General features: G+C 39.6%; 1 protein-coding gene across 1 annotated transcript in view; it reads right to left on the bottom strand.

The window, feature by feature from the left end:
• Positions 1-268: 268 nt before the first annotated feature.
• METAP1 (methionyl aminopeptidase 1) overlaps positions 269-17,021 on the bottom strand; it is a 52,341-nt gene continuing 35,588 nt past the window's right edge. Inside the window, exons 7-11 of the mRNA XM_055587767.1 lie at positions 14,944-15,082; positions 13,316-13,447; positions 10,363-10,506; positions 5,253-5,318; positions 269-2,508 (exon numbers count right to left, since the gene is read on the bottom strand). Of these exons, the coding sequence (XP_055443742.1) occupies positions 2,345-2,508; positions 5,253-5,318; positions 10,363-10,506; positions 13,316-13,447; positions 14,944-15,082 (645 nt within the window). The 3' untranslated portion in view covers positions 269-2,344. The remainder of the gene's footprint in view (positions 2,509-5,252; positions 5,319-10,362; positions 10,507-13,315; positions 13,448-14,943; positions 15,083-17,021) is intronic.

The raw sequence follows: 17,021 nt of genomic DNA, 5'->3' as shown, positions 1-17,021 counted from the left end.
AGTGGAACATCCGTCTCTCAAATTTAATCAAACTCCGTGAAAAGCCAGAGCGAAAACAGGACAAACTGAGAAGTCAAGCTAAGATGGCAAATTCCTAAACATCTTCTTCCTATCAATTTAGACATGAGGGTGACAAGTAATATAAAACTGTTGGTGAATGGGTTCTAATTCACCTTTACACATTTTGTCACCAAAAGCCATAAACTGAAGATAAAATACAAACATGTTTCCCTTCTAAATTATAATTAAAAGGGGGCTGAACAACTGGTAGGGGAAAAAAAATATTTTAAAAGATAATACAGAAAAGAAAAAGTTAACACACTGACATTTTGAGAAGTTGGCAGAATGATAAAACTACCCTAGATGTTTATTCATCTAAATCTAGTAAACATTTGTAATTAGACATATACAATTAGACTAGAGTCCCATGCTGTTTTTACATCTCCCAAACCGAGAAAAGCATCATCACCAGTGTGGTGTTTTAACAACAAAAACCCATCCCACCAAGATTTTTTTCCTTGAGCTTGTTTTCTCAAAGTAGACACCGACTAAGCCCACACCACGAACTCCATGATCAGTACATAAAACGCTGCACTACCGGTGTGGCAATCTTCGTCTTAAACAACTCTCAGAAACATGGTTACATCTCAAATACTACTGGTAGACTGCTGAACTAAACACAGGACTGGAATTTTTATACAGTCATTCAACATTAAAGAGTATTTTTACTCAAATCGTCATGAGTTTTTTAAATGGTGAAATCAGCCACTCCATTCCCACCACTTCTTTCTAAAATCCCAAACAAAATGCAGCAAAGTTAATGACCACGTGGCAGAATAATCAAACTTTTTAATCTCCCTTTACATATTATATTAACATTTATATTGCAAGGCATTCCATTCACAAATATTACAGTTTGATAAAAAACTTCACACACATACCCCCAAAAGTCTATACCAGATTCAGCCACATTACTAAATCATCAAAATAATAAAAAGTAATGAAAACATTATCGTGATTCCTTTAAAGCAAAAAAGGTCTGAGGCACTCTGGGAAAGATGTTCTCTTACAAGTGTGACATGTCAGTGGAATCCAATTATCTTCGCATACAGTTTCCAGATACCCGGTAATCAAGTATTCTCCAATGACAATGACTTTGATCTGTCTTCATGGATACTCTCCCATTTGGGACTGAACTACTGAAAGGAGCACAGATGCTGGGCAGCGGAGGTCATTTCTAATGAGGTTCCCGACTGTGTAAAGGAGAAGTGTGATTTCAGCACACCCAAGACAGCGCATCCCTACTCCTAGGGAACTGTCCAACCTCCAGAGACGTCCTTCCGCCCCACCACCAGCTTGACCAGACGTTAGCACTTCCAGACTCTGCTCCCTGCTGGAGAGGCTTCAGAACTGTCTCTTCCCCAACTTCCACAGGGCAGCCTCCAGCCTTCTCTGAGTATCTCTCCAAGGTTATGCCCTTGAAGTAGGACAGAGAGGGGAAGGGAGCATTTTTCCTCCCATCATGACCAAACAGAGGTCTGAAATAGCAATGTATTACAAAAACGTCATTCTCTGCAACAGCCAGCTTCCGTTTGGAGCACAGCTGTTTCTGCCATAACCTCGACTTTTAAAAACCTGATAACCTTTGTCCAAAGTGGATTTTGCCCCATACATTCACTCACACAGAGCCCACAATGGAGGGTCTCACTGACCGAGTGCTTTCTTATGCACAATTATAAGCGTCAATAATTAGCAGGGCAAGGAAGGAAGCCAATTTCCAGCTGGGAATTCAATCACTGCAAACGATGGGTCCGTTTATGACAGCACAGAACCCCATCAGGGCAGAATCAGTACAAACTCCAGGTCACAGAGTATTCAGTAATTACATACATGGAATTTAAAATGTATACGTATATACTTCCACACATACATAATAATAAAAAAAATCGGGAGCAACGTATGTCGCAGAAGTCTCAAGGATTCTCTTCTCCAGCACTCACCTGGAAAGCAGCTGGCGGTGCTGGCCCAGCGGTGGCAGTGACAGAAGCAACTAGAAGCAGGTTTAAGTAAAAGTGCTCAAAGGGCAAGGAAGAAAACCAGGGGTGCAGAGATTTGTGTGTAAGGCGGGGGGAAGAGGGGAGTTGAGAAATGCTTCCTTTATTCTTCTTGACCTTTTCAGACCCAAGACAAGTTCTTGAGGACACATGTCAGATGTTGTAGTCCTTCCTTATCGATAGTCAAAACAAAACAAGTAATAAAAAAATTTCCTCTTCCATTCTGTACTCTCAATAAAATGCGGAGTACAGCCAGAAAGTATAACTGAGATGCGCCGTCTTGGGGGAAATTAAAACTGGGACATGAAGTGAGGCTGCGCGCTATCAAGCCGCCGGGTCAGGATCTCACAGCCAGTGTCCGTGACCAGCAGGGTGTGCTCGAACTGGGCAGACCGCTTCCCGTCTCTTGTCACCGCCGTCCAGCCATCTGGCCAGGTTTCATCCTGCCATCCGCCTTAAACGAACAAACACCATCTCTTAATTCTACCACTCAGTCCTTTTTCTAAGTACACTCTAGGGAAGTGTACTTGCCCGTGCCCCTCTATCCTTGGGTAGCTCAGAAAACTAATCTTACAATTTATTATTAAGATGCCTGTGTACACGTCATCTGTTTAAGCTAAAGCCTTTCCAACTTCATTTTGGTCTTTAGTTCAATGAAGCAATAATAATGTTTAAATTTTACAACCTCACGTTTTGTATACTTCTCAACTACTGAATGAAGATGCTGTTTCCAAAATAAAGGCACTCAGCTTCCTTTTTGTAAATGTACTGATTACCACTCATCCCAGGACTGCATTAAAGAATTTAGCTCTCTCCTGATATAACTTTGGCATCTGACTAAACCATAGCCAGTGTATATTGTGAAGAAAATAAGATAACTTTTTATACTTTTATGATAACATTTAATTCCTGTGTAACTTTTAAATGGCAGGCACATAAATGGTGAGAACAGATTTTACTGTGAAATTTTTGTAGGCCACACCCCTGTAACCAGAAAGAGGGCAAAGAGAAAGAAACAGGAGTTTGGCAAGAGAATTTAAAAATTATGATGAGGCAGAATGGGTTAGAAAGGAAATAACAGTGAAAGAAGCTGGGAGACGAAGGAAAATGAGAGAAAGAGAAAATGGGCGTGAGATGTAGGGCAGGGAAGACAGCAGCGGAATTACAAGATTCTACAATTCCAGACACTACTAAAAAAGCATACAGAGATGTTCCTGTCTCCAAATTAGATGTTAAAAAATAACAGTAATATTCTTTATTTTGAATACTCTTTACCAAACATTAGATCTTACTGCCTCAGACAAATCCCAGAGTATAAAGTAGTGAGGTAACCTACTTCTACAACATTAAATCCCGGTCTAAGAAGAAAATATGAGGCAGCATAAAGAAAGTTAACTCATGCTTTGTCAACCATCTAACGATGAGTGAATAGATAGTTCTCAATGTAATGAATGATCTTTTCACAAATGGATTTAAGACATTAATACTTCTTTAATTTTACTGTTACCTACTGAAACAGATTCTTTACTAAATGTCAAGTCAAATATATTTGACTACTGTTCTGAGAAAATTCCTCTTCGAATTAGACACTTTCCACTATGGAACTGAGATTTAGCCCAGCTTAGTTACACTGAAGTGTATCTGGTATAATTTGATGATTATCTGAACCAGCTCAACACAATGTTATTTGCTTACTCCAGGAAACACGACTTGGAAGTGAAGAAGTGAAGTCACTCAGTCATGTCTGACTCTTTGCAACCCCCATGGACTATAGCCTACCAGGTTCCTCCGTCCATGGGATTTTCCAGGCAAGAATACTGGAGTGGATGCCATTTCCTTCTCCAGGAGACTTTCCTGACCCAGGAACTGAACCTGGGTCTCCCAAATTGTAGGCAGACGATTTACCGTCTGCCTACAATTTACCTATTTTCATTAACAGTAATGAAAATAGGTATATAACCAAAATACACTTTCCTCTCCTTGTCCTTGCCTTTCTCTGCCATCATACTTACTTATCTTGCAACTGCTTATGCGGGGTCATCATTCTTCTGGGGAGTGACAAAAACAGTATCTTACACTTGTACAGCCCTTTAAAGGTACTCTGTGTTCATACAAATCATCTCACTTAATTCTTACCATAGCCCCAGGCATTCAGATAAAAGATAAAGGTTGTAACTTCCATCTTATAGAAAAGGGAACTAAGGAGCAGGTTAAGAAGGCAGCCTCTAAAACAACCTCCAATGCTTCCCTTCAGTGTGGACTGGGTTTAGTGACTCACTTCTAAGGAAGAAAACCTGGTAGAAGTGATGGGGTATCTATCACTCTCAAGATTAGGTTATAAAAAAGACTGGAAGGATCCTGAGGGGACTTCATTAACACAGGGGACAGGATGCAAGAGCCCTACGACTGCTGCATCACTCTGCATCCCCTAATCCCAACAGACAACTGGTGAAGGAGGCCCCGGTTATTACTCCGACAGCCTCAGTGAGGGCTCGAATCGTGACGCAGATCACGGCTGTCATGCGCCTGTCTCAGCGACCGACAACAGCAGGGACATAAAACCGCCAGTGCAAAGCATGTCTGGGCTGGGCTTTCTCCACAGCAGTTGTCTGATGACAGCACCTGACGACCAAAGTGCAGACCCTGAAGAGGCAGGACAGCTCATGACTTTAGAGTCCCACACGTTCTGCTACATAACTAGCTAAGGGACTTTGGGCAAGTTATTGAACACTTAACCTCTTCAAAAATCAGTTTGTTCTCATGGATAATGGGGACAGCACCTCTACCTCATAGGTTGTAGAGAATTAAATAACTGTGTTTGCCTCAAAAAAAATGGCTCTAATTTCCTTTTCGCCCCTCTTTCTCACCCACACCAAGACACGCAACAGTTTCCACACGGCCTTGATTGACAGAGGCAACTAATTATTACAATACACCCTTTGACAGAAGCTTTATGAAAAGGGACCAGGACTCAAGTACTTCAGCATCTACTCACAGCAGACGAATTACCATGGAGAAAGTACCGCTTTCTTGCCAACCATTACAATTTTCGGTTCTCTACATGATACTGAATCGAGTTCGAGAGGGGACAGGGAGTGGAAATGAAGCAAAATCGAGCAGACTACTAATCTGATCATGAGTAACCAAACGTAAATAAAAATTCAATTACAGAATGTTACGGCATCCCTTTTTCCTCACCTTCACAAATCATTGGCTCAATTGTAAATACATGACCAGCCTTCATCACTCCAACTGCTTTATTTTCTGAAATTAAAAAAAAAAAAATCTCAGAACACAGCAAAAAACCTACAGCATATTGTTAAACACTTCCCTGGAAAAAGTACACAACTTACATTCCCATGAGTGATTCTTATATTAATGAATTTCTCCTCTCCTGACTCCCCTTTCTTAAAGTAGATCATTCAGCAAACAGGGGGGCTCTGAAAACCTCCTACTCTGGGGCAGATATTGTCCTAGGCATACTTCATTTTGCTTGTTTTCTCCAGGAAAATACAGAGATGCCCTAGACTGGATTTCAGATGTAGTTAGCACTCTGTGAAAGCAAAAGTACCTCCATTTATGTTATAGCAGGGTTAGAATAGCAATTATGTAACCAACGAAGTTCCATACTTATCCAAGTACCACAGTATAAAGGAGAACAAGATATTTCAGACTATGCCAGAAGTTGTGCATCTCCTGGCTGGGACAGGAGTGGGTGTGGATATGGGGGTGGAGGTAGGGGCACAGCCCACGGAAACAACTGTACCATTTTTAGAAAGTTTTCTAAACTGTCTTATCTTGGAAAGGGAAAAAAAGCCCCTGCACACTAACCTACTTTTTTTTTTTTAATGCTGGCAGGATTATTCCTTTTTTTACTGGAAACAAAATTTCCATTTCTCCCTCCTATTTTGTCCAAATTTGCCAATATATATTTTTCAGGATCATCATGAGAAACTCAACTGTTAGTGTCCAGATTTGCCATCTCCCCAAAAAGGCCAAAAATTTGAAAGAGGTATAGGTCTTTTTAGACAATCTCAAAAATGGAGAACAGGTTAACTTTCAGAATAAAAATCAAGAGCTGATAAGAGCATCAGTGAACGGGTGGCTGCACTTTCTCTGCCTGACCACCAGGTGGCGAGAGCATCCGCTTTCAGGCTTTCTTGATAAGACCGCTGTGCTTCCAGATGGCGACCCATGTATCCACTGGATCGATTCAACAGGCTGATTCTATTTAACAGCTCTGCCTAGGTTTGTTCTAACTTCACCCTCTTGTTTACATTCCTGCACATCTTTCCTCGTGAACAGCATCATGCTGCTTTCCACTATCTTAGGTATTGCCAAAATAAACAACCTACAGATTCCAAATCAGGAGTTTCTAAATTATTATAAAAATCTGAGGGGCAAAAATAATTTTGACTTTTTATCTCTAATTTCATGAACTTTCCCTCCAAATGGCATGCAACTTACTACATATATAGACTTGGTCATATGCCCTTGGGGTATCAAAAGAGTCAGTGCAGTACCACAGAAATAAAAATGGATAAAGGAATCGAGAACTGTACTGGCGGATACAGCAGCACCTGGGTGCAGGAGGCTAAACACCTGGAAAGTGGCAAGTCAGAATGTACATGTAAAACATATGCCGACTTCAAAGACAAAAAAAGCATGTACTATATCTCAATGATAGTTTTACACTGATTAAATGTTGAAATGCTAATATTTTTAATGTAACAGATTAAATAAAATATAAAATTAACTATCTGTTTCTTACTTTTGAATATGACAACTAGAAGTTTTAGTATTACATGAAAGTGAAAAAGAAAATGAAGTCGCTCAGTTGTGTCCAACTCTCCGACCCCATGGACTGTAGCCTACCAGGCTCCTCTGTCCGCACTGTAGGCAGACACTTTACCGTCTGGGCTACCACAGAAGTCCTTAGTATTACATATGTGTCTCATATAATTCCACTGGTCAGTGCTGATGAAGAGAATCCAAGTTCCACTCCTGTTCCTGCCACTGATTCACTGTTTAAGAAGTTACAATTCCCAGCTCACTTTGGCTCACGGTTTCAGTTTCTCAACACAGCTCACTCAGCAAAAACACACCCTCCGAGTATCTACACCATAGCAGATAATACGGCTGAGTACTTCTACAAAAACGTGCACCTGCTCTACTGTCTGCCTCACAGCATTACCGTGATCTAAGTTCTCAAGGTAGGGCAGTATCACCTTTACTTCCAAACCATGATGATAAGGAAGCACATAAGCACTCATCTTAACAAAGACCTCTTTTATACGGGATGTGGAGGGAAGTTACACAATTTCCTGGTTTCACACTCAGTTAGTTGTTTAGGAATACAGAGTTACAAGTTAAAGAAGGGATCATTTACATTCAAAAGCCTCTGCTGTACAAAGACTCCAATAGCTTCCTTTAATGCTTCCCTAAAGAGACCACAACATATTTTATTTTAACCCATTTAACACTTGACTTTTCATAAATACAGCAAAGTGGATAAAATGAAGTATACATGGGTCCCTGTTTCTTTTTTCAGAATTGTTTATTTCTAATCAAGCAGCTTAACATGAAACTCAAGAGGCATGTCGTGTACACCCGCGGGGCCATACTGTGCTGACACTATCATCGCCGTAGCGCCTTCTCCCATCAATTTTATTTCCTTAAAAAATCTCTCTTCATGACATATACCTACTGCTACACACAAAACAGACAACTAGTAAGAATCGACTACACAGCACAGGGAACTCTACTCAACACTCTGTAATGACCTACATGGGAAAAGAATCTTAAAAATGAGTGGATATATGCATATGTATAACTGATTCACTTTACTGTTTTTTGAGGGGCTCAACAGTAAAGAATCTGCCTGCCAAGCAGGAGATGCCAGTTTGATCCCCTGGAGAAGGAGATGGCAACCCACCCCAGTATTCTTGCCTAGGAAATCCCATGGACAGAGGAGCCTGGCAGGCTACAGTCCATGGGGTTGCAAAAGAGTCAGACACAACTTAGCAACTAAGCAACATTAACTGAGTCACTTTGCTGTACACCTGAAACTAGCACAACACTATAAATCTACTATATTCCAATAAAAATTAATATAAATAAATAAAGCCTCTCTTTATACAATCCATACCTAAATCTGAGTGCTATCTCTGCAAGTAAGGGTGCTTTTCTCATTCTCTCCCTTGCCCACACTTTTTCCACACGCAAAACACATGCATGCACACGTGTGGCACACAGCAGTGTCATCAGAAGAGCTACTTCCATTCTGTTAAAGGGAATGCAAAATAGGTGACCAAGGGCTGAGCAGGAAGGAACAAAGTCGGCTACTTATTATCTATTGCTAGCTTTTACTTTGTGCACAATCCCAGCTGAAATAAAAAGGACCCTGTGGTCTGCTAATAAATGCTTATTGATTTATGTCAAATGCTGTGCTTAAGTGACTTCCCTAGCTTCTCCTGTTGAGAGGTTTCTCACTCATTTCCCCTTCTTGTCGCAACTACTGATATCTTGGATTTTACCAGCTCACATCTGGATTTATGGAAACAACTATGCGTTAGGCTGACAAGCCCGCTGGCTCATACCTGCAATACATCCCAGACACCACTGGTAAATTTATCTTCTCAAAATAACAATTTCACCTTGCCATTCTCCTGCCAAAAAATCTTCTGCAATTCCTTAAAAATGAAGTCAGATATCTTCCATCTGGCACTGCCCATTTCTAGCTCACACGTAACTCTTAGCCTAAGCTTATCTTGTCTCTGTTCAGTCTGTCTCAACCTGAAGCATCTATTCATGTTTCCCCACCCTTGCCTGGAAAATCCCATGGACGGAGGAGCCTGGTGGGCTGCAGTCCATGGGGTTGCTAAGAGTCAGGTACGACTGAGTGACTTCCCTTTCACTTTTCACTTTCATGCATTGGAGAAGGAAATGGCAACCCACTCCAGTGTTCTTGCCTGGAGAATCCCAGGGACGGGGGAGCCTGGTGGGCTGCCATCTATGGGGTCACACAGTCGGACACGACTGAAGCGACTTAGGAGCAGCAGCACCATGTAGAATGCTCTTTCTCATCTTCTCCAGCAAACCAAAATCTCATTCTTTATTTCTCCCACAAGACTCGGCGCCAAACTGCTTACATCCTTACTAGGCAGCAAGGGAAAGGCTGACTCTAGAAAGGCAGACAGAACCCAGGTACCAATCCTACCCCTGACATTTATTCACTAGTTTGTGTGGACTTAAGTAAATCAGTTCCCTAAGCACAGACTCTGCTTGTTAAAAAGAGAGCTAAGAAATTATTCATAGAGTTGTGATGCACAAACGAGATAACATAAATCATCACCATCTTCACTCTAAGAGTTAACTTTAAGTGCTTTCCAAGCAAGATCTCATTTAATTCCAGTAACAGTTCTAGAGTAGGTACCATTCCCTGATATTGTATGTATGAGCAAACCTAAGCCCAACAAGGTAAATGAAAGTCTCTACATAACAGTGACTCCTCTATATTTATTAAATTCCTTATGTTACCTAATGTGGTTAGCTTTCATTTCCAGCACTAAATAACAAACTTACTCCCGTGTATCTTATCTCTTCAAGAGAAAAGATTCTGTAAGACTAATCATCCAACACTTCCTTGTTAATCTATCAGACAGCACTCAATTTCAGGCAAGGATACTTTGTCTATTCTCCTCTATTTATACCAACAAAAAACACAGTATCTGACATATATTAGGAACTCAAATCAAACTTAGAATCAGTTTCATCTAAGGAGTCAGAATATATGTGGCAGGGAGTGTTGGCTGTTCACCAAAATTACTATTTTCCTTTTCTTCCAGAGTACTCAGCTAGATCACATTTCCCTACCTCCCTTGCAGTTAGTGTAGCCATATGACTGAATTCCTGCCAATGAAAAGTAAATACAAGTGACTTGTGCCAAGTCCATGTTGGCCCACTAAAACCTCCCAAGCATACCCCTCCATGCTTCTCCCCTCCCCCCCAGTATCTTTAAGATCAGAAAGGGAACCCCCAAAGTGACCCTGAAAGCTATGTGTTGAAAGTGACAAGCGCCTGCATCAAAGAATAACTGTTCCACCCACCCCCCACAGTAACCAAACACTCAGGATCTGGACTACTGTGAGCAAGATATGTGCAGAGTATACACATTTTGGGGAGCTATTTATAACAGCTAATAGATTATTCTAATAGATACAAAACTGTGGGTCCTGTTAAATGTTTGGGGAAAAAATATCTGCTAAATAAACAGTTAGCCAATACAAACTCTTTGGACAGTACTTACTGGCGTAGTGGGGTACATTGGGGGCTGTATGAAAAAGCTTGTGGATTCCATGCCCACAGTAACTTCGAACAACTGAAAATCCATTTGCTTGTGCATGCTTCTGGATAATGTTTCCCAATTCTCTGTATCGAACACCAGGCTTTACTGAAAGGAAAAGAGAAGACTCGTGGCAAAGAGAAAGAGTAACTGATAATTACTAAGCAATCACTATCTATGCCAGGAACCATTCTGAAGGTTTTACACGCCTACACGTAAGACTTTCAAGATGAGGAAATCGAAGCTCAGAGAGGTTAGACTGCCAGGAAACGATGAAGCTGCGAGTCAAGCTAGCAGCACCTGGTTCTTCCTTTGCTGCAGAAGAGGAGGGGCTGTGCAGCAGTCAGGGGCTGGGAGCGGCACCACTTGCTCTCTGAACAAACAAAGAGATTGGAAAACACACTTCTCTTCCTCACCTTCTCTAAGGTCAGTGGGCTTTCCATTAAAGCGAGCGGGAGAGATAAGAGAATAAAGAGCATCAGGAGAAAAACGAACATTCATAAGGAAACTGACTTGTCTTTAGTTTCAGTCTGGTCGACTTTTCAAAGAATTGCTTCCCCTGGGCATCTTTATCCCCATATAAGTGGTTCTCAAATTGTTCATTTGCCTCTCAAGAAAATCTTGGGAGTAGGATGTAGAAAGGTACTTCTCACTATATACTTCCTGCCCTGTTTATTTTTTATGACTTTTACCATTGTTTAAACAAAAACCAGAAGAAGTGGTTCTTATTGCTGCTACGGCTCTCCTAGCACTGGGACCCCAGGATTTGGGCTCTGCCGGATTCGTGGGGGGTCCAGCCACAGTACTGGGGGTCTCCCCCTCCCTACAGTCTCTTTCTCTGCCAGCTTATTTCCAACCTGAGGTTCAGACACACCATATCCTCTCCAGCCAATCACATTTCTGGGCAAATGGCTTAAGGAATCATTTTCATAACATTTACTTGCTCTTAACCGAATGGACCAGCTTGGTTGTTTTTTTATTGGGAGGTAGGGCAGGGGAGATTAATGATTTCTGAGGAACATGCTGACTTGCATAATGATTTTCTTGCATTCCCACCCAAGCCTTCTTACCAGCACCAGTCAGCAGGGAGGAAAGCAAAATTTTAACCCATGCTGCACATACAATAAAGGAAATACCTGTTCAACAATAATGATGCAGTGTGAGAATGGAGACTTCTCCCTAATTCTCAAGCCAGAGGCAATTCTGGTCCCAGGGGTACACTTCATAGAATCTGGAGACATTTTTGTGGCTGTCACAACCTGGAGAGGTGGTGCAACCGGCCTCCAGTGAATAGGGACCAAGCATGCTACTAAGCATCCTATGGTACACAGGACAGGCCCCCACGACAGAGCATCATCAGACTCAAAATGCCACAAACGTGCAGGCTGAGGAGCCCTATTCTGGAAAGCTAATTTCACAGTTGGTCCAACTCTCCACAGCTCTGAACCAGGGTAGGCAGTCAAATTATGAGAAAACAACAGGCAGGAATGATCCATACATAGGAGTTAATAGCACTTTCCAGAGATTAGGCAACTTCTACTCTTGGTTGTCTACTGTTCTAAAGATTTTAGTTCCTTAGCAAGTTTCATTCCTATGACTTTGTAAAACAACATTCCAGCCATCTGGTTATTTTGATCAACTCACAGAGAAGCAAAAGAGATATAAATATTAAACTCTAAAAATTATTTAAACCTAAAGCTTCCAAAATAAGATACTAAATATTAAAGTTCTCATCTCACAATACCACCGTGAATATCAAAGTTTTCAAGTATAATCAACAGTGAATTAAAAGGAAAATCTCACATACTGATATATAAAAATAATCACATGCTTTCACTTTTCATTCCTCTGATTTTATTAAATTAGTAAAAATTATACCATCCCCTCTATTTGCCTAAGAACGCTGTCCTGTCCTATACAGTGTAGATGATACATCAGATCTATTTAATGGTGGGGGCAGGGCTGGATAATACACTGACCAGTAATGCTCAAACGCTGTGAATTCCACCGAAGAGTTGTTGGCCCTCAAACTGTCCTTCTAATAGTCTGTTTACATTTGCAACAAGCCTTTCTTTCTCTTTCCTCACAAGATACTGCATAAATTTTTAAAAACCATGAACTGTTTGTATGAACAAAGACAGACACAGTCTGAGAAAAGTCCCACAGAAATACACCTCACCAAAGACATTATTCACTGTAATAGCAAGACATCTGGAAAACACCAAAATCCAGGAGGGGAATAGTTGTAGACATTTTTATACTGTGGAATAAAACATAAAGCAATGAAAAGGATAGGTAGATCTATGCATGCAGGTATGTACATGTTCTAATATGGAAAGATCTCTAAGCTATTATTAGTTGAAAAAGTACTAAATTACAGAATACTACAATATTATGATTCCATTTAACCTAACTAAACACATACATACAGTTATGTGTAATAATGTACTATGGAGAAAAAAAAACCTAAATGTTAAAAACGGACACCTCTAGAAAAGAAAGATTATAAAAAAAAAAAAAAAGGGAAGGCAAGTATAAAGGAAAATCACTCATGTTTTCCTCTCATAATCTGATGTAGTCTTATAGTTTTTTATAATAAGAGAACAGAACACTTATGAAAGAATTAAAAAGTAGGAGAAAAGTTACAGTCTAGAACTATCAATACAGTCTTCCCCATTTATCAGCAAATGAAAAGGAAGATAAATCATAGAAGAGACAAAGGAATAAGCAATAATTCAGTCCATCTTCATCAAGGGATTCTCAAGTCATCTTTAAACCTACTGCTGCCAAACCCAAAGCTAACTCGGGTCGGGCAGAAGCACAGTGGGAAGGGACAAGGCATGCCTGGTGCAATGACAGGTCACTCAAGGCCCACACTACTCAGCAGCTTCAGCAGGTGCCCAGCCCTGAGCCTCACCTGCGTCAATGGCTTGCATCAGGCACTCATACGTGGTCTGAACCAGTTTCCGAGCTCCTTCATCCACGTCTCCAACAAAAAATGTCTCATTCAGGTCCCCATGATAACCATTCCGATAAAGAGTGATGTCCACTGCAAAAGAACGTGCAAACATAAAGACCACATTCTTTTTTATCTCAAAATTCAAATTTTGCTGACACGACAGAATCAAGCAGGTTAAAGAAAAAGATAACTTCTAAGCAACACCAATGAATAAATAACTTAACACCCAATAGATATTTCTTGTCTATAATGCACCTAAACTCACTGTAGAGGACAGGTCTGTGGTCACATAGCACAAGCCAGACGGTGGGCTTCAAAGCTCTTAGAGCAGCGATTAAATCGTTTATGGCAAAAGAATAATGTATCCCCCTGGATACATTCCAGCAAGATCAATAACCCAAGTTAATAACATTAAACAAAGGACTCTGCCACACTGTGACATCAAACAGAAAATACTGCTTTCTCTCATTATCTTTAACAAGTTTTTCCTCCTCCTAGTCAATCAATAAACAGAAACATTTACACTGTTCTACAGTTATCTTTCAAAAACTCATTTGCCTTTCACTTATTTGTGACTAGTCATACTTCTCTTTGTCTTCATGTTTAAAAATACAGATCACCACTACACCACTAAGCTACACTAAGCTAAATGTATACTCGAGAGCACACTCAATTAGTATTTTTAAACCATAAATCTTCAATCAAGTTATAATATCACAGCATAGATGTATTGGCTCTAGCACAACACACACATTCCTGAAAAACCTCATATAATATGCATGCAAAAAAAAATAGAGCTTATATGAAAACTAGCATTGGGCAGACCTCTCACAAGCTAGGGAGTTTTATAAACTGATACTCCAACTGCAGCAAAAACAATTCATATAAAAACAGTGTCAGTCAAGTCTCCACTACCATTCACAGCCAGCATCACAGTTTGTCCATTCTCTGCAGCCTTTAACACTTGGGCTCATGCTTCCTTGTTTAATACACAGATTCTTGAAGGTATCTGATTATTAAAGAAACCAAGTTCATCACTATTAAAAATACCATCAAGGGGAGTCTAACTCATCAATTTATTTTTTAATTACAGAGGGAACCGTCTTGGCAGCTTCTTTCTCTGCACTCGCAGTTTCCCAAAATAGCTGAACACAGTGGTCTCTATAGCCACTTTCGAAACTTAACATCAAGGACAGTACTTCTGCAGAATTTTGAGCCTTTTTTCTTAAGGTCTTCACATATTACTATTCTCTTCACATATTACATATTCTCTTTATCTGTAATAGTGGACTAAAAGGAGTAAGAAAACAATCCCACTTGAATCAATTATTAGTTCCACATTTCATTGACATCCTTCATTTACCAGTCACATATTAAAGTTCTGCATTAAAGAACTTGTAACAAACACATTATACTAGAAGTATCTTGAAAGCAGTTAACTGAAAACCAGAAAATAGGTTTCCAGAGATTTTAAATTTAAGTTTTAAATATGAAAAAAATAAGTTAAAGACAAGTGAAGAAGATGCAAGTCACTACCCAAAACCTTGTTTCTTAGCTCACAGCAACAAAAGCCACACATTTCTTACCATTAACAATATCACCTTCTTGCAAGGGCCGTCTGTCTGGAATTCCATGGCAGATCACTTCATTCACTGAAGTACAACAAGACTTCGGGAAATTATAATAATTCAGGGGTGAAGGATAGCAATTTCTTGCAATGCATGCCTATAATAAATTAAAAATAAAGTAATTTGGAATGTGCAAAAGAAAAAGCTAGTATGCATGCAATTAATCAGATTTTAAAATCTGAAAAATGTGGAAAAACTTGTTGTACAGATGTTCCTAATGAAAAACCTATTTAATATTTTACTTTAGAAATAATAGTAGATACTACCTTTAATATCAAACAGTAGGGTTTCTAACAGTCAGCAAACCAGTTTACCAATAATTGCAAAAGAAAAGCAAATTCACGCATTACAAATATTTACAAACATACAAATGTCACTATATGAAGATTTATTTTAGATTTACCAACTCCTTATGAAAAACATATTAAATATTAATGTGCACAGTTAATTTTAATGCTTATATAATGCCTCTATCCCTATGACCAAAAAAATGAATACTAGTAATACTTAAGAACCTGCCAATCTGCCTGCAACGTGGGAGACCAGGGTTCAATTCCTGATTTAGGAAGATCCCATGGAGAGGGGAATGGCTACCTACTCCAGGATTCTTGCCTGGAAAATTCCATGGATAGAGAATTCCATGTGTACTGGAATTCCTGGTGTACTACAGTCCATGGGGTTGCAAACAGTCAGACATGACAGAGCAACTAATGCTTTCACTTTCAAAGTATTTCCAGAGACATTCATATAGAACATTCATACGAACATTCATGTGGGAACAACAAAGCAATCACTAAGAAAATGATCTACTTCTCCATAAACAAGTCTTATGTTACGTGGATGTTTTTATACAGTGGTAGTCACAGCGTACATGATTTCTCTTTCCATACTGCCAGTCTTCAGACTAGTAATTTTTAAATAGCTGCCTAAAATACAGTTTGTGAAATGTACTATAATTTTATTGGTAATTCTACTATTACTGAAAATTTAGTTTTCTCAACTACAAATATTATAACCAATAACTATATGCCTATCATTTTTCCTTTAACAATCTACTTCTATAATTCTCACAGCAGTCCACATAGTAGTTAAGAACACACAGAAGCAGACTGCATTGACTAAAAATGCCAGCTCCGTTACTTTTTAGTTGAATAACCCTGGGCAACTTCACCTCTCTCTGCCTCAGTTTCCTAATCTATTAAATAGAGATGAGAGTAGTGCCTACCTCAGAGTTGTTGGGAGATGAGATAAGTTGGTAAAAGAAGCACATAAGAGTCCCTGGCCTATAGGAAGCATTCAAACTGCTACTGGTGCATAACCATATACAACCCTGGGCCATGGTGGGGGGGCGGGGGGGGGGGTGGGGGCAGTGAGTAGGCACAATGATCCCCTTCCTGCCTAGTCCAAAATCCACATAAAACTTGACTGCCCCCGCCTCCAATTTTACTAATACACTATGGCTGATCTTACCAAAATCAGAAATTAACACATACTTCGTATGTTACATGTATTATGTACTGTATTCTTACAATAAAGTAAGCTAAGGAAAATATTATTTTAAAAATCATAAGAGAAAACATATTTACAGTACATATTTACTGAAAAAAATTCACATATAAGAAGACCCATGCAGCTCAAACCCATGTTGTTCAAGGGTCAACTATATTTTATAATATATTGAATAACCCCAAATTAGGATTTATAATTTCAAATAAAAAAAATGTTATAGACATTTTTATAGCTGAAGACACATTGTCAAATATCTTTCTAAAAGGATAGTCCCAATTTAAATACCATCACCATGAAAAAGAGTACCAGTTTCACCATCTTCACAGAGGTAATGGACATAAATATCTTTAAAATACTTCCTAATTTAGAAGGTTTTATGACTTGCATTTGCTTGATTACGAGAGCAGGTTTAATTAGCCTTCCATGTGATTTAGTAACTAGTTACTGCTCTTCTGTTATGAACAACCTAACCATATCATGTGTGCACTCATCTACTACAGGGTTTTAAGGTCTCTCCTTGGTGGATA

Source organism: Bubalus kerabau, chromosome 7, assembly GCF_029407905.1.
Source record: "Bubalus kerabau isolate K-KA32 ecotype Philippines breed swamp buffalo chromosome 7, PCC_UOA_SB_1v2, whole genome shotgun sequence".
NCBI classification, from domain to species: Eukaryota; Metazoa; Chordata; class Mammalia; order Artiodactyla; family Bovidae; genus Bubalus; species Bubalus kerabau.
The sequence above is the reverse complement of the archived record's forward strand: the minus strand, read 5'-3'. Positions and strand labels throughout refer to the sequence as shown.